Genomic DNA, 24964 nt, shown 5'->3' on the forward strand with positions numbered 1-24964 from the left:
CTTATAAAACATGTGAGAAAAAGAATGAATCAGTATCACTGATGCTGGGCAGAGGGACAAACGTGTTGACCTTAACAACATGTATAAAATATTGGTTGATATGAGGCACTGGTGATTGGAACAGTAATGCTGCTGCTCACCGTGGCAGGCTGTCTTGTGGCATGGGAGCCAACAGGGGATTTGTGGCTGCCACCTATATTGTAGGCAATAGAAGCCTGCCCACTGGAGCACAGCGGGAGGAAGAACACCAAGGGGTGTGAGGTTTAGTGGCTAGTTCCTTGATTGAGCAGCCTAGGTGAGTACTGCTGAGAGGATGAGGAATGCATGCGGGTGCATTGTCCCCTCCTGTGTGGGAGTTCAGAACTGCGAAGATACAGGAATTCTGCATAGACTATCAAACCTACTAGGCTGCAGCTTTTTTTGCTAGAAAACATGTGAAACATAATTAAATAAGCCAATAAAGCCAAATATCTGGCAAACACCATGAAGGCAACATATGGCGGAAGAAGGCCAGGCGAATAGTCTCAAAGACATTGCATATCTTACCTATAGATTTAAGATTCAAACAGTCCTTTAAAGTACAGGACGTATCTGACAACTATCTTCTTCCAACAAGTCATGACAGAATAACTAGGCTTTTGCCTGTGACAAACTGTTTTTTAGCGAAAGTTGCCCTCTACCCTTAACCTGTTTCCACTCCACATCTTACCTCCATGGTATGATTAAGCATATGTATCTGCACACATCATCCAACAAACACCAATAATTAGTGCAGTGTACCAGTTTTATGTTTCTTTTCTCAAAACACCCAGTCTTCAATGGGAACCACAACCTGAAAAGAAAAAGTATTGTCCCAGGGATTGAAATTAAGACTGGATAAGCACGAGCTAAAAGCAGCTTCTGAGTATCCCACGTTAACCAGAGTGCAGGAGCTACAGCTGGGGAAATAGGAGCTAGTACAGATCGTTCAGCAAATCTAACATCCACATAAGATACAAATGTAACATTTTGTCAATTATTTATGACCCCTTCATGCTGTAACATGTCATGTAGATGTGTCCTATTGCTTATTTATAGATTGTCCAAACGCACAGTTAATGTCACATATGTATGTTTGGCATCAGTTGGCATGGAGAGCCAAAAGTGGCTCCTGGAAGCTATTAGTGTTAAGCTAGCCAGGCTCTTCTAGGCTACAACCATGTACTAAATAGCCGTCAGCTCCTCTCAATTTCGGACCTTGTTGGCCTATATATTGCTTCATAAGTAGCATATGTCTTTGAATCACATTTTCTGAATCACAATAACATTAAAAGTAAAGCTGTGTATTTTTTAATACATAATCTGAGGAAAACAATGTATACTTTTGAAGATTTGGCCAACTTCCCTACACATCTCTCTTCAAGGACAATGCTTGCTTCTTAGCCAAAGTCAGGGGTAACCAGCAGAACCATGTTACTGAAGAAACATGGAGAGAAATTGTCATACACACTATAAAGTTTTAGAAACTGCATAAACAGCACAAAATGTTTAGTGGATCACTGCAGTGGCAAAACTCCTTTACAGTTTCGAGGCAGCATCAGTGGCAAACTAGGTGGTGAAACTGACCACATTGTACAATACCCGTGAGAGAGTGCTCTCTTGCAAAACCACACTTTTTCGTTTTGACCTCCACAAGAGACAACAAAAGGTCTCTCTCTCGAACCTCTCCAGTCTATGGCACTAGAAGTGTGGTAACATATGTCCCACACAGTACTCTGGCTATCTAGTGTTTCATAGTCCCAGATATCTGTGAATACTGTCCTGAACAAAGTGGTTGTAGCCACATTAACACCACTGAAACCGGTAGACAGGGATTGCAACATATAGTGGGCGAAAGATCACCCAACTCTATTTTGAGCAACCTTCAACTCTTCACACTCCGTGTTAAGAAACAGTACTGAAGAACAGAGGGTGAGGAGTGTTTTGTCTTCTTTCTTCCCAATTGGTGTTGCTAATCTAAAGAAAAATGTTTCCAAACTGGGTGTTCTCTTTTAATCCAAGTAACCCTAGGTTAATTCAGTAAGTATACGGGCTATAAATTGTTATGTAACCCATATTAGATTATGGATTATATGCCATAGGCGTTCTTTTTTAACATGTTTTCTTCATATATACTAATATATATACGTAAGATAGAGGCAGAGGACGGACCAGGTTGAATACTTGCCTAGAGCTTTGACCATTTGGAAAAGCACTGGACAAATTGTTCTTAAAAGATCTCTTTCCTTTCTTATACTGTCCACTTTTAGATAAGCGGCACAACAGCGCTTTCTAGTATTAATTACCAAGTAGGCAGTCTTAGTAAGAAAATCGCTCCATCCTTGTGTCTTTATGACAACCAAAGCCTCCGAAGGCCACTAAGTGACTGAGACGTTTTGTTGCAAATAAACTATACCCAGATGTGTTTTGCCTAGGTTTGTGTTAAAGCAAAACTGAGCAAACCAGAAAGAGATGTCCAGTGTAAAAAGGCTTGTAGAAATTAGAAAAATGAAATGCCAATACCAAAATATTACATACACAATGTGGCAAATGCTCAATTTCTTATAGGTTTACTTTGAGTATACGTAAACCCAAATTAAATGATTTTAGACAGTAGGTTTCCTAATATCAAGATTTGAAATGCGTATACTTTTTGGAACACGTCACTGCTAATTGCACAAATATGGTTATCTTCCAACAGTGACTTGTTAAGATGTTTGCTAAACCTTTTTAGCTAATCTGATATTTTAAAGAACATCTGTTCCTCAAAGATTTTTCAAAAGCTTCTGGTAAACAACTAATTTTACCTGTGCCATTACAAACAAGGTTGAGCAAAATTACAAAATATACGAGGTTCAAATTAATATATTTTCATTTTTATTGATATACTCTCTTTACATTTATTTTAGAATGGTCAAAATAATTGGCTGGAACTGCTACATATCTACAGACGAGCAGTAAACCATTGCATGGGGTCTCACGATGCCAACTTTATGTAGCCACTCATCTCTGTTAATGGAGTTTCAAAAGAAGTGCATCTGTTTTAACTCAAATGTACAGGACCAATGTGCAGGACCAGTGATAAATGTTAATAGCCAAGACAGTGCTTACAGAAACAAGCAGGAGTGCCACACAACCTCTTGCGAAAACTGGCTTACATATTTCAATAAGACCATGTCATATCCTTTCCAAAATTAGTCCCATTGACAAGGTTCCAGATCAACCAAAGAGCCCCCGTTTAGTTCCAGTTTTGGTCTTCTTACCGGAAAAAGAAGGGGCACTTATTTTGGGCACCCCAAACCACTCTGGCAATTTACGCTTGGAAGACTGACTAGAGCCCTGAGTGTCAGCAAAGAGTTCTTCTGTGTCTTCATCAATACTAGCCTGATTCCAAGATGCTATTTTCATTGGCAGAGAATCTGGAGTTACAGAGACTTCCACATTTGAGATTTGTAAGGTAGGAATTGGAGTAAAAGGAACTTTCATTTTGGAACATTGTGGAAGACTAATTGGAGTTCGAGGGGCTTCAATTTTCAAGCTCTGTGACAAGTGTGCTCCAGTTTGGCTTGTCTTGATGGGCTTTTCAGTATCAATCCAAACCAGATCACTCTTGAGAGTTTTCTGGTTGTTGCTCTGAGGTAGTTCACTGACAACAGGATCCAGGATCAACTGTGTTTTTCCACTACTGCCACATTTGTCCAACATAGCAATCACCATTCTGATTAAGTGAATTTCAATGTTAGCAGGAACCAACTTTTGAATTGCCCTTTCTCTAGTTAGATCAGAGTTAATGGGGGGGCTTTCAATCACATTGGTGATTATCTTCTGAATTTCAGGGGTCAGGCCTGCTCTCTCCACATCGACAGGAGACCCAGCTCTGATCGCTTGAGATAAATGAGTCCCCACAACAGAAATCGGTAAGCGTCTGGTTTCTGCGACTTTACTCAAACATAATCGCTGATCTTGGAAAAGAGAATAGGTGATGTGATCAAATCCTGGAAGTTTATTGCATTCGGGAGATTTTGTAAGTGTTGTTTTCTCCTCTACTTCACTGCAACCAGAAGAAAATACATTTGTCTGCAAGTTATTAAGCTGGCAGAATTCTTTGATGACAAATAAAAGAGGAGACAACATGGTTGATTTAGCTGCAGATACACCATCAATTTTTTTTAAGTTGTCAACAGTAGTAGGCCTGAATTTTGCCATCTCTACCAAAATCATATTTGTTGCCAAAATTGCAGGAGGAATATCCTTTTCGTAAGCCAACTTCTGCCGTGCTGACACTAGTTTTGCATACAATGAAGTCTGAAATTCTAACTCTCTAGGGGACACAGCAGATTTTGAAGGTGTTGCATGGCTTTGCTTTGGCGATTGGCTCATTAAGCTTTTATATTGGTCTGGTTCTTTGTAAGAAAACTTCTCCAACAAATTCCCCTTCTGAACCTCAGGTGGCATCCTACTCAATGTAATGTTTGGACTGTGCTGAACTGAAGTTGGAGCTGGCACTCGAAGACTACTGGAAACTTTAAAAGTCCTGGGACATAAGTCTTCATTTGGCTGCAGCAAAAGGGAGCGGTGGGACTCGTCCCTGGCTCTGCAAATCCAGTTATTACCCTTTGCAGTAAGGCCACAAGTGACTGCAAATTTGTTACTTCCAGCAGCCTCCTTGAGGAAACCCTCCAAGATGAGCTGTCGTGCTAAAGCCTTCCACCAGTTCTCCAAATGGTCCTTACCGCTGCCAAACAGTGGATGGCAGCGGTACTTATCTGGAAGCCGCTTGGAATTGGATCCTCTGAGAAACAAAACGGGGATGCCTGTTCCAAACCTTTCACCCAAGGCCAAAATTGCTGATAAGAGCTTGTAAGCTTGGGGCCCAAAGTCGTTCAGATCCTCTTCTAAATTGCCCATGTCAAGGTTGTTTTGGACTCCCGACCTGCAGTTGTCACAGCATTTCTCTGTTCCCATAATTCCAGAGGTGGCTTTTCTCAGTTGTTTATCTTCAAAATGAGACAAGATGATCTTTCGCCTGCAGCTTGCTGAGTTGAGATATGTCTCCATTTTACCAAGCATCTTCATTTTGTACTCCCGAAATGCTCCACTTTTTATTTCACTTAACATATACCTATTGAAGTTCATGTCCGCTGATGTCCAGAAAACATGGCATGAACTGGGTAATCCATCTCGGCCAGCCCTTCCAATTTCCTGGTAATAGGACTCCATTTCTTTAGGAGCACCATAATGAATGACTTTACGGATGTCCGGCTTGTTTATGCCCATTCCAAATGCAACAGTTGCCACAACACATTGGATTTCATCTCTCATAAACCTATGATGGACATCTCTTCTTGCTTTGATACCCTTACCTGCATGATATGTGTCACACGATATGCTTAGTTTCATTAATTCAGCAGTAACCTGCTCAGATGTCTTTCTGGAGGGACAATAAATGATGGTAGGCCCTTCAAACTCCCAGGTGGACCCTCTCTTTTTAATCATTAATGGTTGAAGATCACGGAAAATGTTTGAAGTTTTGCGCCCCACCTCCAGGTATAAGTTGGGACGATCAAAGCTTGTACAAGTCAACTGAGGGTTTTTCAACTTAAGCGACAAAGCAATGTCTTTTCGGATAGATGGACTAGCAGTTGCCGTCAAGGCTACAATTGGAATTGAAGGAAGAGAGGACTTTAAGGAACCCAAAGATCTATAGGCAGCTCGAAAATCATGTCCCCACTCTGCAATACAGTGAGCTTCATCAATTGCAATCAGTGTAATACCAACAGTATTGTGCAGATTTTGTAGTAACGATATACCCCTGGAACAAAATTCTGGTGTCATGTACACCACTTTGTAGTGCCCTGCCCGGACATCGGCAAGAATATTTTTGCTCTGGGCCGATCCAAGAAAACAAGCAGGAATGTTCGACATTTCAAGCTGCATCACTTGATCTTCCATCAGTGAAATGAGGGGGCTTACGACGATTCCAACACCCCCAGTATAAACTGGTGCGAACTGATAACACAAACTTTTCCCGTAACCAGTTGCCATAACAACAAGATTGTCTCTCTTTTCTTGTAAAACAGACCAGATCACCTTCCACTGAACAGGTTTGAAACTTGAATGCCCAAAATATGTTTTTAAACAAGTAATGTGAGCTGCATTTGGCACTGGTACAGAAGGATCCCAATCATCCTCTTCTGCCTCTTCAATTTCATCATCGTCGTCCATGGGAAGGTCCAAACCCAGCTGCGAGTCAAGCAGAAGATCCTCATCTCGGTCGAAATCTTCCACAGCTTTTAGCATTTCGAGATCCAACTCGTCATCACTCTGAATGACGCTTGGGGAGTGCTGTCCACTGCTGGCAGCAAAGTAGTCCTCTGCAAAGCGAGCTTCTTCCCGCAGAGCTTCTTCTTTGGCCTGGCACTGCAACACGGCTTCATATTCCAACATCTCAAGTTCGGACTCTGTAATGTCCAGGGACATCGGGCAGAATCTTTCCTGACTTGGACCAGGTCCTTCTTCAGCCTCTTTAGCTAGGGTCCCGCTTCTGTTTGTCAGCTTGTCTGCCTTTTTACAACCGCTTTTCTTAGTACTCAAAGCGTCGCCCCATGGACTGACAGCTCCGCCCGCCTCCCTGTCTCCGATTTCTTCTTTCATGCTCAACACGCCCGCCTGCATGGTACTTTTGAGCGCCAGGTTAGCCATGTTCCCGTCTAAATGCCAACCCTGACAAAATCTGCTGGTGCCTTCATGGGACAGCAACTTTCTTTCTTCTGAGATCTACGACCCCCGTGGAGTTGTCACTTGTCAGCATCTCGCGCCCGCTACTTTAACTGTAGATCCTCCTACCCTCATTGACCACGGAGATAGAAGAAGTACTCCCTGTGTCTGACATATGGGATGTCCCAATAATCGTAAAGCTGGAATGGCCACTTCAGGTAAGCTAAGCAATACAGTGAACCAGACGGCCATCTTGGAATATAGCCATACCGTGTCATAAAGAAGTGAACGTTAACGTGCAACTCAAGTTACTATATATATATATATATATATATATATATATATATATATATATATATATATATATATATATATATATATATATATATATATATATATATATATACATATATATATCTTCATAGAGGTAGACACCATTTTTCAAAATCATCTTCTGACTGCAAATAACTACTTGATATGAAATTAATAAAATATTTCTTAAAGCATACGAATTACGAACATGACTTATAAAAACGTGTATCCAAGTAGCAGTTCTGGCTGTGAATCAGGAAGAACAATGGATGTTGCACTGCCCTTACATTTATTTCAGGGCCGAAAGCAGCTTCAGGAATATATATGCGGGGACATGTTACGCGATGACGAATGGAAACCGCGTAGGAAGTGCTTTGAAACCAGTTTTCCCGTTTCAACATGAACTACTATAATCACTATAATCACGCTGTTGAGTGTTGACACACTAGTGGTATACCCGGATGTAGTAACTTCATTTCCGATTTCTTCCCTTTCCCTTACCAAGATGGCGACACGGAGTCCGAAAGGGGATTCTACGGGATACCTGGGGTTGGTGCTCGGCACTAAACACCGGGTACCCGGGGCTAAAAGGAAACGAGTGAATCGTAACAAGAAAAAGAGCTGGAAGAGACATATTGATGCTCGTGATGTCGAGGAATTCCTGCAAGATGTTCAGCTACAAGAGAGGACCCAAGGGTGAGTGAGGGAAGTTTTCATAACGATCCAATCCACTAAGTTTAGCACGGCAGGAGAGGCCGATGTTGGGATGGGAAGTTGAGAGAAACATCACCTACACCTCGTAGGATCTGAATACCCTCCCATAATGTGCCTTAAGAACCCTGAAGTAACTTCCGCGGAGACGCATGAGTTTATTTCAAAACCCGGTGAAGAAACCAGCGAAACAACTGACCATGGAGCAGTGCACCCCGCTCACCTTGCATAACAAAAACCACCCCACGTTCTAAAATAACCTTTCGGGTGTTCAAAGAACACTAAACTCTTAACGGCAATACTAAAATAGCCCTACCACACTTTCCCTTCCCGGATGCATTCCACCTCCCAAACCCTTATTAATGTTAGTGCGCGGTACAAATGTCCTTTAACATCATCACCACCGGAGTGGTCCCCTGGCGCTCTAGCGGCTCTGAAAGAGGAGGGGAGGTCGAGTTAGTGGGAGGAGGCAGGAAGAGTGCAAGAGAGCAGTGATGTGCTGTTGGCGGCCTCAGCCCGGTGGGTCCGTTGGCTGGGCCTGGGTGTTTGCGGCCGGTAGTCGTTGTAATGTGCAAGACTATTTGTGTTTTTGTTTTGTTGTTGCAATGTAGTGAAGTTTGTGCGGTTTGTTGTGCTGTAGATTTTGGTTGTGTTTGGTTTGGTGTTTGAACTTAAGTGTGTGGGTTAACACCACAAACTGGGCAGGTGTATGTACTAACGTTTTCCGCACACTCTTGAACCCAACGTGAGGTACTGTGGCTCTGATCGTGCGATCCCCAATCATTCTTATAAAAAATGTGGGGTTGTCCACATTTCTTGCTGATAAAACTGCCTGTACCGCCTCTCCTTGGCTCCCTTTCTCAGTAACCGCCTGCATTCGACTGTTTGATTGCTCTTGCCATCTCCAGGGTTTTGTCTAGTGGAGTATCCTTATCGATCCATAACCTTTCCTTATCTTGTTGTTGCATGTCTGCATCATTATTTGATCCCTTATATATTCCTCCTGTATTCAGGTGAACTTTAACCAGGTTGTGCTCTAGAATAAAACATTGTATTGCTCTAATACTATAATGGGTTTCTTGCCAGGTTTTTTCATTGCTGTTTTCGTATTTACTTATGCTAAATTCTACCACGCCGCAGTTACATCCTCACCTGGGAGATTTCTGAATACTCTCAAACCTTCAGTGCCCAAACAGTTCAAAAGAGCTGCTTCCTTCTGATCATCAGTGAAGGTAGCTCCACCTACCCCCCCTTAAATACTCTAAATGTGTCTATCCCCAAATCCCAAACAAAAGGAGGATCCCGAGAATTGTGCAGAAAGCGTGGTGGTGGCTTAGCATGTACTTGCTGCACTTTGGACACCCAATGAATTATACACCCTCTTTCCCCCACCCAAAAAAAGTTGAAACTGCGGGAACAATCAAACTCTGTGCACAATGTGCCGTGGCTGTCCGCTGAATATTTTGAGTGCAGATTTACACAGTGCTGATAGCACTTAGAGAATCTGTCCTCCTGAAATTAGACGGCGGGCAGTGCGCACAGCTTCGTAATCTGTCGTGATTGGGTCCTTTCCTGTAGTGTACTGTGATAATGCTCGTGCTTGCCGGCCCTCTCCAGCTCTCTTTGCAGGCCTGAACCCAGCTTGCCAAAAACAGCCATATAGTGCTGGGCTACACCTTGCATCAAACTGCCCGCCACATCTCGTGGCAAATTTCTCGGGCCTAGTGCCTGGGCTGGATGTGCCGTCTCGTCATGCTGCAGGCTGTTACTCACTAGTCAATCAGTACGCATGGGTCCCAGAATCACGGGGTCGTGATCCTGCTCGTCGTCCATGAAGTAACCACCACAGAGGCGCATGAGTGAGTTTGAGTTTATTTCATGGACTCCATGATGAAGCCAGCAGAACTGACCATGGCATGTCCCGCTCACCTTGCACCAAAACAACCTCACATTCTAAAGAACACTGAACAACTACAATACTAATCCCATCCGTAGAGCTGATACTCCCAATATTTTTAAACATATTCTCGTGAAACGGAAGGCCCTCTTCCTGACTCTGTGATGTAAAACTGAGCCATGGTGGCCCCATAAGAGGCAGTGGATATGGCGCCTCGCTCGCTGGAGCTACATAAGGAAACGCAGCACTTGGTCCTTCTTGAACACGTTTTATGGTCCCAATCTACAGGCTTTTCCAAGGTGAGTGCAAGGCCAAGATCACCCAAAGGTGGGTACACTTTAGCCAGAGGGATTTGCAGATTGCTCACCATGAGTTCTGCCCAAACATCACGGTGAGCAGGTGGGAGTCCTACAAATCCTAAAGGTTGTAAAAGCATCTCTCATACCAAGCTTATTAACCAGCAACAGTACATGCATGGGCGAAAGATGTGTTCAAACTGTAGTATGCTGGCCCTGGGTAGTGAAGGAGGCCAGTTAGGGACCAGGCTGGACTCCGTAGTATAGAAATGGTGAGTCTTTAATGAGCTAGAGGCATGTGAACTGAGTTAAGAGACTCAATATGTTGCCATCATGTCTGCCCCATCTGACAAAGATAAAACCCTTACCACTGTGCACTCCATATTCTATTCATAAAATACCACAATCACTCAGGAAACAAGGTTAGACACCACCTTTCTAAAACACATATGTGACCTGACATGAAGCATATATCGCATCCAAACAACAAGGGTCTTGCACGACCATAAAATACTATAGGTATCAGTAAAATAACTGAACACTCCCTTCTTGTTCACTATGAAAACTGTCACTGAAGATTAATTGAAGCTGCCAAAATCAAGCTGAACCAATTCCCTTACACATCGAAACCAATACAGGCTAAACACATGAAATTAATTAACTCAAAACTGCTCCTCCATCGATCAGTCAACAAGATTGTCTGTCTGCCATCTGTCCGCCACTGATATGTTGCCCCCCTTGAGCATGTGCCCCTTCCCCTACTCTTGCCCCCGCGAGCATGTGCCCATTTCTTGCCCCTTGTGAGCATGTGTCCCTCCACCCCACCTCTTGTCCCCGTGAGCATTTTCTTGGCCCGTGAGTATGTGTGCCCCCTCGTTTTGTACCTCTGTTCCCCCTTGTTGGTCCTCTATTCCCCCTTCTGCAGGAGCTGTCTTCATACATTTTGTTCATCTCAGCTGGGATTTTGGCGTTTCACCTTTCCCATCCTTCATGCTGGACTTCCACTGCATTTTGAACCCATGGTGGCATTTGTTTCATGTGTTGACCATACTATCTTGAAGCCTGGTCTGCATTTGATTGTTCTCTGGCATTGTGTTATTTATGATTCCTGCAATTGTTATTACTCTCCCACTGATCCCCTGTTGCCTTTCAGTCCCATTATGTCTGCCCACTTTCCCTCTTCTATTGTCCCACCCCCTTCCTCCCTCCACTGTTTTCCTTAGCACTTATGCTACTCAGAATTTGTTACCTGAACTGTTTTGATAACTTCTTGTTTGTGTGTCTCTCCCCCTGCCCCCATTTTTGTCTCCTACCTCTCCCCATCCGGTGCTATCTGAAATGTCGTCGGGCCTAGTATGATAGTTCGATAGTTGCTTGTTTTGTTCTTCCCCTTTCTCCCTCACTCCTACCCCCCCCCCCACCATCAACCCCTCCTTTTTTTATTCCAGCAGTACCTCAATTGTCATCGGGCATAGTAATGTCCTTGGTTGCGCTTTTACTGAAAAAACACAATAGAATGCTTTGTTAGGATTATTCAATATTATTTATTTCATGTCAAGGTAAAGAAATAATGTTGAAAAATCGGGTAAGGTGCACTGGTCTAAAGATGGTTTCTTTGAACATCTAGTTCAGATTTACTGGTTGTCAATGGTTATAGCTCATAATTTCAAATCGAAATTCCACAGAATTTTTGAAAATTGTAGCGTGTACCCTGTAATTTTGACCATCTAGTTATTCACTGGTTGTAGTTTGTGGTTTCAAATCCTATTTAGTTTCTTAGAATGTCTGAAGGTTTTTTGCATGTACCCTACACTGAATTGCTGAAGTGTGATACGTGTGCCCTTGACACGTGTTTCCCCGCTCTATGTTGCAAGCAGTTCCTCAGGAGGCATGTTGTCAATACTACTTTAATTTTGTAACAATAGCCCCGCTCTATATTGCAGGCGGTTCTTCCGGAAATATGTTGTCAATGGTGCTTTAATTTTTGTAACAATAAGGCAGTCCTTTTGGTATATGTTGTTTGAACAATGGAACTCTTAGTAAGGTTTCTTTATATTAGGTGACTATTTAAATAGCCCCTTGCATAAGTATGTGTGAATTGTACCCTACAAAACAAGACGGAGCAAACAATTTACTAATGAAGCATTTTACTCCCTCGTTTCTGACTATGAATAATGGATTTCAGTTTCAGGGCAAGAATTTGAAAATTATGATTGAAATTGAAGCTATTGTAGTTAAGTAAATGTAAGGTTACAAAAAGTGAAATAGTTTCTGGTCAGAGTTCAGGTCCGAATGGCAGGTGTCCATGGTACACATCCATTGTGCTTCGTGTTTCCTTAGTAGATGTTCTGTTACCCCCTCGAGGGGGTGCCAATACCTTTTCTATGCCAAAGAATCTCAGCTTACCTAGTTGGTCTTGGTTGTGCATTGATTGTAAATGAATTGCTAGTGGTGATCTTTGATCCTGCAATTCTGTTCTTGAGCGGGCGAATTGTGTGCCTATACATAGGAGATTGCATATACATCTAATGCCATAGACTACATTCCTACTGTTGCAGTTAATGAGTTGCTGAATGTGGTCAATTGTGCTATTGGGTCTAGAGATGATGGGTTTGGCATTTTCTGAGTACGGGCATAGTGAACATTGGCCACATTTGTAGTTTCCCAGTACAGGTTGTTGAAGCCACATTGTTGCTGATGGTGTTTGTTGATTGCTTGAAGATCTCAAAATGTGACGGACTAAGTCTGGTTTTCAAGTTATTGGCTTTTCTGAAGGTGATTGTTGGGTGATCTTCTAATGCTGTGAGAATATCTGGGTCCGCTCTCAAGATGTTCCATTTTTTTTAGCTAGAATCTATTTGATTGTTGGTACTATGTAGTGATGACATTTATTTTTCGCTGTGCACTGGAGACTTTTGTTCTTTGCTTGTAAGAGAAATTTTCTTGTCCTGTTGAAGGTCTTAACATAACTTTTGGTAATAAGGTCCTCACTGTAGCCTCTGTCTTTGAAGTTGTTAATTGTTTGATACATTCTTCATTAGTGGTACAGTTCCTCTTGATCCTTAGCATTTCACCAAAGGGATTATAATTGATAACATGTTTAGGGTGGTTACTTGTTGCATGAAGTAGACTGTTGACTGAAGTCTGTTTTATATATAAGGTTGTATGGATCATATTGTTATGAATGTAGAGGGTAATGTCCAGAAAGTTGATGCGTGATTGACTGAGCTCAGTGGTAAGTTGCAAGTTATAAGTATAGTAATGTAGAGTAATGTAGCTGCTTGTCTGTCTCATTCCCATGTCCACTTCTCCTCCCCTCACCAAACGTCAGTAGCTCTTGGTCTGTCACTCATGTCTCTTGACCTGATTGATAGCAGGTTGTTTCTCTCCTCTCCCACTTCACTTGTTTCTCCTACCTCTCCCCTCCCCACCCCCCCAGCACTATTGATGATTGCTCCTTGTTTTGTTCTTCTCCTTCTCCTTCATTCCAACCCCCTCTTCTCGTTTAATTCTGGTACTAGCTCGATTGTCGTCGGGCATAGTAATGCAGACGCTTGTATGTCTCGTTCCTCATTTCCCTCCCCCCCCCCCCCCTCATCGTCCAAAGCACTTGCACTATCTGAAATGTCGCCAGGCTGATTTCGATAGTTTTCGTTTTCACATTCTGTTTGTTTCAAGGACTTGTAAAAATGTCACTGTATTTCTTCCATGTTCCTCCCTGCCTTGAAGGGCTTTGAAACACATTGTCTATAGGCACTATATAAATCAATCAAGAAATAATAAATTGGTAAGATGCTATCTGGGTGACGGAGATATGACCTGATCCATGCAGGCTCTGATTACTTACCGTAATCTTCATTACTCCTAGTCCCACTCTTCCTCGTCACAATACTTGCCTCATGTGGCCCCTGCCTCCGACACAGTACCTTCTATTTTTTTAAATCCCTATAACTCCTTCCCCACACCCACGCCACTCAGTTTCATATTACCAAGCCGGAGCATGGGACCATCCCCGCTGGGAGCGTGACAAGGGTCGTCAGTACTGTGGCAAGGAAGAGTAGGACTAGGAGTAATGAAGATTACCAGTAAGTAATCGGAGCATTACCTCAGCGTCCACTCTTCCTCGTCCCAGTACTTACCATATGGGGTATACCAAAGCAGCAACAGGGGAAAAGGTCCCAATGAGACACAGAGCCAAAAACAGTGCAGCAAAACACACACCCACAATAACTCTTAATTCACAACACCACAGTCAAAACTCCAACCCTGAAGTAACCAACCCCAGAGTGGGAGAAACTCAACCCATAGCGGTTGAAGTGCTTAGACCAGCCCAGGCAGCAGCCATACCAATCTCTTGCAGAGAAACCCTTGCATCAGTCCAGGAAGCCTTCAAACCCCTGGTGGACCGCCCCTGAACGTGCCCAGGCACAGGCAGGCCAGAAGCCACATAGGCCATGGAGACCACAACACGGAACCACCGGCAAATGGAAAACACAGATGCCTTACGCCCAGCCCCAGCCGGACCAAAAGCAATCAGAAGACTATCAGATCGGCGGAAAAGAGCAAACCTAGCCAAACACTCCAACACTGACCGCCGGACATCAATGTTATGCCAAGCCACCTCCTCAGGAAACAACCTCAGGGAAAAACTTCGGACCACACCTCAGCACCACTAAGTCCGGCAGCACCCTCAGGAAAAGAGGGTGACACAACAGACCCCAATCTCCCCAAGCCTATGGGCAGAAGTGATGGCAATAAGAAAGGCAGATTTCAGTGTAAGATGTTTGATACCAATCTCGGAAATGGGCCCAAAAGGATGCCCTTGAAGGAACCGTAAAACAAGAGGGAGATCCCAAGGGGGAAGCCCCTTATAAGTACAAGGACGGGAAGAAGAAAAACCCTGGAGCAACTTCCCCACCAACACCTCCCCATCAGTCCCCCAAAGGAATTTAATGGAGGCCCACTGAGAGCGAAGCATGTAAAAATGCCAGGCCCTTGTCAAAACCCTTCCTGGAGGAATTGAAGGATAGCAGGGAGGCCAGAACGCAGGGGAAGGATCCAAGAACACAGGGGAGGGCTCCCAGACCGCCCACACCAGTCTCGGAAATGGCCCCAGTGCTTGCTGTACGCCTTCAGAGTGGAAGGTCTAAGAGCATTCATAATGGATTCGACTACGGACCCGAGAACCCCTGAGAAATCGGCCTAGACCGTGCAATAGCCACACTGCCCATTGCATCCGGCGGACTTCCAACCGCAGATCCCCTTGAAGGGGACAAGGCCACTTCGGAACCAGCCAATGTTCCTGGGACCGAAGCTCCAACAGAGAGGGGAACCAACACCGTCTGGACCAGAACGGAGCTAACAGCACAGTCACTGTACACTGTGATGCACCGAACCACCCGGGGCAGAAGGGAGATAGGCGGAAAGGCATAAAGGAAACCCCGAGGCCACTGTACAGAGAGGGCGTCCACCCTCCAAATCCTCCCCCTCGGCCCGAAACCGAGAGAATAAGAGGGGAACTTTTGCTGAGGCCGGGGATGCAAACTGGTATAGAACAGGGGTCTTGAATCTGACAGATCTCCGCAAAGACCTGAGCCGACAGGACCAGTTCCGCAGAGGAGTGAAAACGGCGTCTGAGAAGATCTGCCCGAACATTGTTCACCCCCTTGATATGTGAGGCCACCAGAGACGCCAGATGCAATTCCCCCCCATCGGAGTTGCCAGTGCATTCAAGCAGAGGCCGGAACCCTTTGGCAGCTGACATATGCCAAGGCCATTGTATTGTCCGTTCTGACCAAAATCGCCCGACCGTCCAGCAACCCCTCGAAGTACACCAGAGCTCGGAGAATGGCACCCAACTCTCGCCAATTGGATAATCGGCTCTCCCCAGATCTCATAACCCTTGACCTGAGAGGACCCCCAATGTAGACCGGCCCAACTCATTCCACTGGCATCGGTAGTTAGAGAGGCCACAGGAGGAAGGACCATGGAAACCCGAGCCTGTAGATTTGGAACCCCCAGCCACCATAGCAGAGAGACCCGCAGCGCTGGGGCCACTGAAATCAAAGCTTCGAAAGCTGAGACGTCGGGAGCCAGTGGGGGAGAGGATAAAACACCAGGGGACGTAAGTGAAGACGGGCCCAAGGAACTAGAAAACCTGCAAGATGCCTTCAGCAACAGGCGAGCCGAGACTTACTGCTTTCTGAGAACCCTGCCAAGAACAGTCAGCAAGCGATGGACCCTCTCTAGGGACAGGAACACCCTCTCCATCCCGGGGCAAACCAGTGGCAAAACTAGATCTTGAGACTGACTGGCAACAGAGCGCCTGCCTTGTCGCCAATTTTTAAACATTGTATCAGGAGTCCCGGGCTCAAAAGGCAGCAGCAGCCTGGCCATTGTGCCTTCCAATGGAGAGCCAAAACCTTGGCTTTCCCCTTACCCCCCATCAAGGGGAAGATTTGTGCTATGGAGGGAGTTGTTTCCAGCCACTTGCGAAAAATACAAGTACCAGAATCCTTAGTCAATTAACTTGCTACACCTGAAAAGGAAACAAAGATACGCCTGAAAAAGCAAAGAAACACAGCATCCCTGAAGATTTATGGAGTCATGAAAACGTGCGTTTGGAGAAGAAGCTAATGCAGGAAAACTTGACTGGCAACAGAGCGCCTGCCTTGTCACCAATTTTTAAACATGGATCCGGAGAAGGCTCCAGCTGAGTCTTCCGCCAGTTCACTATCCAACCCCAGTCCCACAATGCCTGGCAGACTAAAGGGAGATGAGGCAGGACAGCCTGCCGACAGGACTCCTCGACCAACCAATCGTCCAGGTAGGGAAAAAAAATCTGCACCACCAGCATGGAGAACACTCCGGGAGCCGATCGCACCCCGGACGGGAGCACTCGGAACTGAAAACGCTGTGATCTCATCCAATTCCCCCCCTGCACAACATCCAGAGTACGTTCTGCAAAGCCTCCACGTTGAAGCGCTCCGTCTGGATGAAGCAGTGCAGGGCCTCGACACACATAAACGGGTGACACATCCTAGAAGGCATAGGCACCAGGAACACCCACCTGCAAGTATAAAACATGACCTTGAACAGGGAGAGGAACGGGCACGACGGTAACCCAGAACAACAATTCGGAGAGAACAAATCCCATGGCAAACTACTTGGTCCGTGAGCTGGGTACCAGTCTTAACCATGCAAACCTGGACAGGACGAGACATGAATGGCAACTGATGACCCCCTCCGGAAGGAGCCCAGTACCCTGGAAGCCGAACCCCACCGGTCCCATACACCTCAGTGAAGACCGAGACGAGGAGCCAGGGAAACCGCCAGTCACTGCATTTGCACCAGAGTAAAATCACAGGACGTTGAAGCAGGCCTGCGCTTCAATATAACAGCATGCCTGTCGGCCCCCCAAAAGATCGGACTTATCAAAAGGAAGATACAGGACAGCCCGGTAGTCCAGTAGACCATGGCCCCCTCAGCTGACAGAGGAGCCACCAGGCTGGCGTCAATGGGCAGAGTACTGTCACCAAGCGGGGCAATGAAAGCCAACCTGGGTAGCAGACACCAAAGGAAACCCCATACCTGGGGTATGCCTATACCGGAAAACTCACCGAAGGAACAACCCCCTCCACTAGCACCAGAGGCTCCTTTAAGCACAGACATGTACCACAATCTGCCATATAACTTCCACATTTCTAAGAGGAGGCGTGAAAGAAACACATCGGCACCAGAGGACCTAGGCCCTAAAAGAAGAGACACTGGTAACCCCTTGCATGGCTGTTACTTCCATGATGCATTAGCAGTTTCCATAATTCCATGCCGGACAAGGGAAAACAAATCCATCTCCTTCGTCCGTCCCCTGCGCAGTTCAGAGGAAGAGGACAGGACAAGGTGCCTGCGTCCATGGCTAGCGAAGACACAAACACACCACTAACTCGCCACCTGTATACACAGGACTGAGAGGTGGTTTGAGCCCTGCATCAAGTAGCTGGCAGCCACATTCTCCACCTGTCGAGCCAATGGGTACCCCTCCAGAAGGCACCAACCAAGAGGGGAAAAACCAAACAAAACAATCCCCGAGGCATGTCGTTGCACGGCCCCAACGGCAGGAGAATCGGGGCACAAACATTTCACAAAGCCCCCAACTCCTTACTGCATCCCGGTCCCCGCAGGACCCGGGTCGTGTGGTCCTCACGCCGGCCTATAAACTTGCAAAACACAACTGGGCGAGACACCTGCCTCTGTAAGGCACACCAAGGAGCCGGCATGAATGGGACACCAAGATGGCCATACCAGCAGGAGAGGGGGAAACGCAGCAAGCATAGAGCCCCCTCTCCTTAACTCCCCTCCGTCCCCCCCGGGCCTAGTAGGACCCGGGACACAATGCCCACGCTGCGGTCCGGAGCCCAGCAAAGAACCGAGCGAGGCAATCCCGCTCAACCGGGACACCAGGCCCCGGAGGGGGACCCGGAGCAGCGCCACACTCGAGGGAGCCGCACAGCCACACAGCCCCCCCCCCCCAGGGGGCCAGCAATCAGTGAAGAAAAAGTCCAACCTGCTGGAGTGGCGTGGATGTGGGGGAGGATTTATAGGGATTTAAAGAAATAGAAGAAGGTCCTGTGTGGGAGGCAGGGGCCTCATGAGGGAAGTACTGGGACAAAGAAGAGTGGACGTGGAGGTAATGCTGACAATAAATAACATTCATGCCCATTCTATGCAAAGAACTAGGTACGATTGTATGTAGCAATACAGGCAAGAAACTTGACTGCACTATATGCTAACCATACGTATAAAACCTGCCACTGTACAAAGCACTGAAAAAGCATTCCTCTAGAACTTGTATGCTTCTCACTATACAATGTATACACAATAAATTAAGAGGGCAACACAATTCATAAGCGTGCCCTCCTGCACAGAAGAAAGATGCCAGTTGCATTAAATGATACTCAAACGACTGAGAGGATGAGGATGCATTAAATGTTAACTTCAGTTATTTGCAACGTTTGGACTAGTGCATCAAGTCCATGGATAGTAGCGAAGAAGGAAGAACTAGGGGGTGAAGGGAGTGAAACCATTTCTAGAAGTTGAGTAAATGTTGCACTAATTGAATGTTGATAGTCCATCGTGCCTTGTATGGAGAGGGAGCGTAATATCTCCAAGCTAAGTTTTAGCTCTATGTTCCTACTTGGACTCTTCGTTCGCTGGATGGCTGCCTCCTTTTGATTTCATGCCACAGGCTGGTTAGAACTTGCGACTGTGCTTTTTCAATAACTGCCACTAAATTGTGGAATGCCTTGCCATGGGCAGTTTGAGCCACAAAAAATCATCTTACTTCCTGGCGTTCTCTCAAATAGATTGGTGGCACGTTTAGTCCCTATTGGTTTAGCGCCAAGATGCCTTCCGCAAAGGTTCACTTTAGAAATGTGTTAACATATAACAATTACATGTTTATAAAATAATAGACATTCTCGTATTGGGCATAAATGAATGCTGTATTGCACCCGTTAACCACCCTACTTGAGAGATGGGCGTGAGCTGCTTCGCTTTAACTATAATTTGGGGGCCCTGGTTAGTTTGAGGGAATTGCTAACAATAGCCAAGTCGGGAAGATGCACATAAAGACCCTGAAAACAGGGCTTGAATAAAAGCAAGTGAGAACAGTTGTGGCATGGGAGGCATGCAGAAGTCTGGGTGTGTGCCTTAACTATTCTGGGAAATGGTAATGTTAAAAATATTGTATTGTAGCGTTCCAGTGAAAACAGGCAGCCATATATTGGAGAACGCGCACACTAGCTTCTTCACAGCCAGATGCTAGTGTGTGATCGTATACTGCATGAACAGAAGATGGTGCTACAAAGTTAGCCGTTCATAGCTCAGCAGTAAAAATCCCTATAAGTTAGTGATGTGCTATCCTGCAATCACCTGTTAGAAGATTTTCATTTCAGTGATACATCTTCCTGACCTGTGTGAAACCCAAAACATTTTGCTTGGACTTGGTAATTATTTTACCTTGTCACTAGGTGAGTGGGAATCTTTTTTTTTTTTCTCCCCTCATCTAGTATTTGACTCTTTTTATGGGTGACCTGTTTCTCCAAAATAGTGTGTGATTGGAGTTAGTCTTCTTTTTAACTTTTGACTGTCACTACTATACTATGGAAGCCCACCGCATTTATGCAGTGGCTACCTTTTAATTGTCTTATTTCTTGGGATTCACACCCCCTTTACATGCACACCCCACCTTCTCGACCTGTGTCAACCCCAGAACATTTTGCTTTACTGGTGGGTTATTTTTCCTTATACCTCAGAGAGTGGAAACCTTTTTCCACACAAGTCTTTTCACGCTTATTATGTGTGTCATTTTTAAAACTCTCCGTAGTGTCTTTTTGTGTTTTTAGACAACTTTTGGCACATGCTGCCTATTGTTGCTGGGTTGCCCTTGGGGCTCCCCTTTTACTTTCTCTGGTTAACCTTGTGAGAACTACAGATCCTAAGTGTAGAAAGGATCTTTGGATCCATTTTACATTTTATTAGGTGAAACCAGCACACCCGACCTGATGTGGAGCGCTGGGGAGATACACTGTACCCCCTTTCTCCTTTTACAGTAACATTTGTGTTTCAACAAATTCGGTGCACCTTTACAGCGGGCTCTTTCCACAGCCCAGTTAAAGGCAGCCATGGGTGCTCATTTTACCAAAATGGTCTTCTTTTTCCGCCATTTCAGTATTCCTTGTCCTCTCTTGTTACTTCCCAACCTCCAGTGCGGGGAAAATCCTTTGTGTTACTTGATCCTCGGTCAGCCCACCCAAGCTCCAGTGTCTGTAAAGGCAGGAAGCGAGGGAGGAGTCCAACTTCACACTCCTTTTGTCTTCTAGCCTGGCTGCGATAATACAGTTCAAACTGGGAGGCTGGCTGTTCTGAAAGACTGCCAACCCCCCCCCCCCCTAAGTTTGAATGTTGCATGCCTGTTTGATTTACTGGGTTTGTCCATAAGTCTGAGGTAGTCGACCACTGGAACCAAAACCGAAGAGGACGATGAAGAAAACGCAGATTAGATGATTTCCAGAGAACTGAGAGATGATTTCCAATCGACCTGGGGTCTCCAAAAATGACGACCCAGAGCCTGGTCAGAGCCACTAGATTCAAGACCTGCATTTTGAGCCATCCTACGTTGTGCTGCGACCTTACAGGGCTGCAATACCCTGATCCTCGAGCCATTGTGCAGTGCACAGTCATCCGAATTCCGAACCTTGCTAAAACAGTGGGCATCCTGCTGGACAGTGACGTGAATCGAATCAGAAAAGTCTTTTTGGGAACACTGCAAAGATTGGAAGATCTACTCTCCTAGGCTGGCACAGTTTAGAACCAGCTGTATAGCATATGCCTTGACTTGATTGTGCTTGATTTTGCTCTGGCTGGTCTTCAGAGAGTGTTGGAGGGAGTCTTGACCTATTCTAGCAAGAATAATTTAATTTTAAATTCTCTCAAATCAAAATGTTTAAACGGAAGAAGAAAAGTTGTACTTGATCCATCACCACTAGAATAAAGGGGGTTAACACTTTCTGTTTAGGTTTTCTATTATCTAATGAAAGATCACATGCATGCCCAAAAAGTCTGTAGGCGTTTTTTGTGAATGTTAATTGATTCCATCGACCTAATTATGTCTCCAATAGTTTTATATGGTATCGAACTACTTGCTTTTACAAATGGTAAGTTTTTAGATAAACTAGAGGGGTCAATTTCTAGACCAGTGTTGTCCTTGCCTACATTTGTCTCAATTGGTGTGATTGGACTGGAATGGGGTCTCCACTCTTGGTGCTCCCAATATCAGTATAAAGCACTACACTTTACTGGAAAATATGTGCAGGTGAAGACAACCGTATTTTATATTCTTTAAAGCAAGCAATGTTGACAGACTCAAACACCCTTCTTAAATGATTTTACGAAGAGATGTGGGAATTCTATTGGACTAATGGACTTCGATTAAATGGCCTCTCGAGATTTTAAAGACTGTGGTCATAAAATGGGATAAGATATGGGATATGGATGACCTGCAAAGGTTATTATAAAAAAAATACTCTATCTACCATGCAAGGAAAAGAGACCACATCAGAAGAAATTTCAGTCATCCCGGGCACGGCTATAGTGTTTGAAATAAAGGTTAAATTTGTCTCCTTACTTTGGGAATACTCCGTCCCCAATTGTGTATTTCCAAGAACTTGTAGACTCTGCGGGTTGCAATGAATTGAGTCATCATACCATCTGGTAATGGATTTCACAGCTCTGATGAAAGAGAGAATAAAGTTCTTTGAACGGCAGGAGTTATTGGAAAGTTGCTTTGGAACGGATTGATGGCAGGGGCCCAGATTTCTCTGCTTTTAGATTTGGTAACTTAGTATTTTTGGATGTGTTAAATGAATTGTCACAATGTGTTTCTTAATTATTGTGTCTGGTATTGTGTACCAAAAATGCAACAATAAAAAATGTACATAAGGTTGTGTGGGGGGGGGATTTTTTCAAAATCACCAAGCCTGCCTTCTAGTCATCAGTCTGTATGTCAATATGCCATCTTCAGCATAATGAATGGCTGTAAGACTGAAATCCTCTTCTTTGGTTCAGAAGACGGTGGAGTATGGCAAACATTGATATCACCCCTTCTCTCCTTTATCTCTAAGCTGTAGAGTAAAACGTATTGTTTCTACTTGGACGATCTCACACTGCCTATCCCTGATTAAGGCAGTGGTCATTGGTTGCCTTTTTAAAGTTGCTAAGGAACATTAGGTCTACACAAGATGTTGATAGTCTGTGTCGTGATAAACGCTGCACAGCATTACGGCAATGCTTTTATGAGGCATTATCGAATAGCCTTGTCATTAAAATCCAGAGGGCAATGGTGTTTGCGTTCTCTGCAAATGTGACCGTCTCTGAATTGCCATAGCATCCCTCCACTGGTTGCCGGTTCAAAGTAGAATAACATTTAAAATGTCATGCTTGACCTTCAAATCTGTACTTTCAAGTTGCAGCATTCTTCTTCTCCGGGGCCAAACTTAGTTCAGCTCTTTCTCCTGTTAATTCTCCCCTTTTTTTTGTCAATCTTCTAAGGGCATAACATTTCTTGGTGTGCTCTGTGCAAACGTTTTGAATGTCCTACCAATGACAATCTGCTAGTTGTCTCCTTTTTGGATTTTAGTGCCCTCCTTAAACAGCATTTGTTTTCCTTTTCACCTAGATCACCAGTGCATAAAGACCTTTCAGAGTAAGGGTGCGTTTATAAAGCAATCCTTGAAATAAATCTGAAAGACATGTTGTGCATAAAACTGATAATGGTTCTGTGTGCGGCATCTAGTAAAGCCCCCATTGCAATAATGGCAAAGTGGTCGGTCTATCAACTTCTATAGTGGAGTGCAGAACAGTCTAATGTCCCGAGAGACCCACAAAAAGCCGAATTGATAGTCTGTGGCCCACCCCTTACTGCCGGTCTTTCTTCTGCACTGATCGGTTCTTGCTGTGCAGGTGGAAACAACTGGGACTACATATTTCAGGGGCCTAGTGGACCATCAATTTCTAAAATGCCTTCCACCCATCACTTTTGTGGTCAGTTTGTTTCTCCTTGTGAGAGAGGGTATGCCCAGACGTGGGTCCCTTGCTCGCTGCACCACAGGGAACCAGGCTGCACCTCACTGAGAAGGTCCAACAAGGCCGAAACATGTCTGGGGTTGCTTGGTTTTCTGTGCAGAGGGGACCTGGCCTAGCAGTTCGGGCTGGGCTGCTACCTTCGGTGGCGGCAGCTGCTGACTGATTTGCACATGGCTGGTCCCTTTTTGCAATGGCGCAGACGGGCTAAAAAACGGTGGTGTGGAAGGTTGGCCCAGAGCAATTGCCAGTGGTTTAGATTCATTCGAAACCTTCCACCCATCACTTTTGTGGTCAGTTTGATGGAAGTGCCAACACTGTAATATCTGCCCCTAGAAGAATCTGGGGGTAGGCCAGGTTTGGGTGCAGCAGAAGGCCCTGTCCAGGGCCCAGTCCCTCTATTTGAACTGCTTACTCGCCCTTCTCCAGAGCGTGCTGAGATGCCTGGAATTTGTACTGCATTCAAGCCCCGCACCAGCTTGGTGTCCACAGATGTATTGGAGTGAACCCATTTAAACACAAGAGACTGGTACGGACATGATCCGCTTCTGTGACTAGTAGCTTTGAACATTTTACAGTACACCATCGGCAGCTTCGAAGACTACCCAGTGTGGGCGGTGGGAGGGGTGTTGCCCTGAGATTTCCATCTCCCCACACACCCAGCATAATTACACGCAGGATAACGTAGGTCAAGTAGGACCCAGGCTGGACTTGGTGTAGTGTACAAAAGCTGAGTCTGTTACAGGCAACTGGAAGGTGATGAACGTAAGACCTATAGAGCCAACTACTGGTTCCATGTTCCCACTATTTCTGTCCCAACTGAAAAACAAGCAAGCCAGATACTACAAATGCAATTAGGGATCGTATATGTAGGAGCTCAAAGCAGCTCCTGGGTATTCAGCATTAACCAGAGACCAGGAGTTACCATGGCAGGATATGAGCTAGTACATAGCGTGACACAAATCCAACTTCCACATAAGCCGAAATATCATTTTGTCCATTGTTTGTGACCCCTTTATGCTTTAAATGTTGTATATACGAGTCCTAATGTCAATTAATAGATTGTGCCAACACACATGTTAAATTCACATAAGTGTTCTGTGTCAGTTGGCATGGGGAGCCAAAAGTAGCTCCTGGTGTCTGTTGGTGTCAAGCTAACCAGGCTCTTATAGGCTGCAAGCAGGAGCTACATAGCTCTCCCCTCAATTTCGAACCCTGCAATACGTCTGTCTTTGCTAACTTGGCAACGTTTTGCTTAAGTTTCCACATATGAAAATGTTGTCACCTGTATTTTCCTTGTTGTATTTAGCCTTCCACATTGCAGAAATCATTGTTCACTTCAAGTCCCCTGATTCTGATAAGTGCTTGTTAAAAG

At 45.0% G+C, this 24964-nt stretch overlaps 2 protein-coding genes across 2 annotated transcripts in view; one reads left to right on the forward strand and one right to left on the reverse strand.

Moving 5' to 3' along the window:
- Window positions 1–2872: 2872 nt before the first annotated feature.
- Window positions 2873–6889, reverse strand: LOC138566739 (bifunctional 3'-5' exonuclease/ATP-dependent helicase WRN-like). Its single transcript, XM_069644370.1, has one exon. The coding sequence runs from the start codon at window positions 6718–6720 to the stop codon at window positions 3238–3240; it is 3483 nt and encodes a 1160-aa protein (XP_069500471.1). The 5' UTR covers window positions 6721–6889; the 3' UTR covers window positions 2873–3237.
- A 545-nt stretch (window positions 6890–7434) lies between these two features.
- Window positions 7435–24964, forward strand: part of NOP53 (NOP53 ribosome biogenesis factor) — a 259858-nt gene continuing 242328 nt past the window's right edge. The window contains exon 1 of the mRNA XM_069644371.1: window positions 7435–7743. Within this exon, the coding sequence (XP_069500472.1) occupies window positions 7553–7743 (191 nt within the window). The 5' untranslated portion in view covers window positions 7435–7552. The remainder of the gene's footprint in view (window positions 7744–24964) is intronic.

This window comes from Ambystoma mexicanum, chromosome 2p (assembly GCF_040938575.1).
Source record: "Ambystoma mexicanum isolate Mex_15411 chromosome 2p, UKY_AmexF1_1, whole genome shotgun sequence".
NCBI lineage: Eukaryota > Metazoa > Chordata > Amphibia > Caudata > Ambystomatidae > Ambystoma > Ambystoma mexicanum.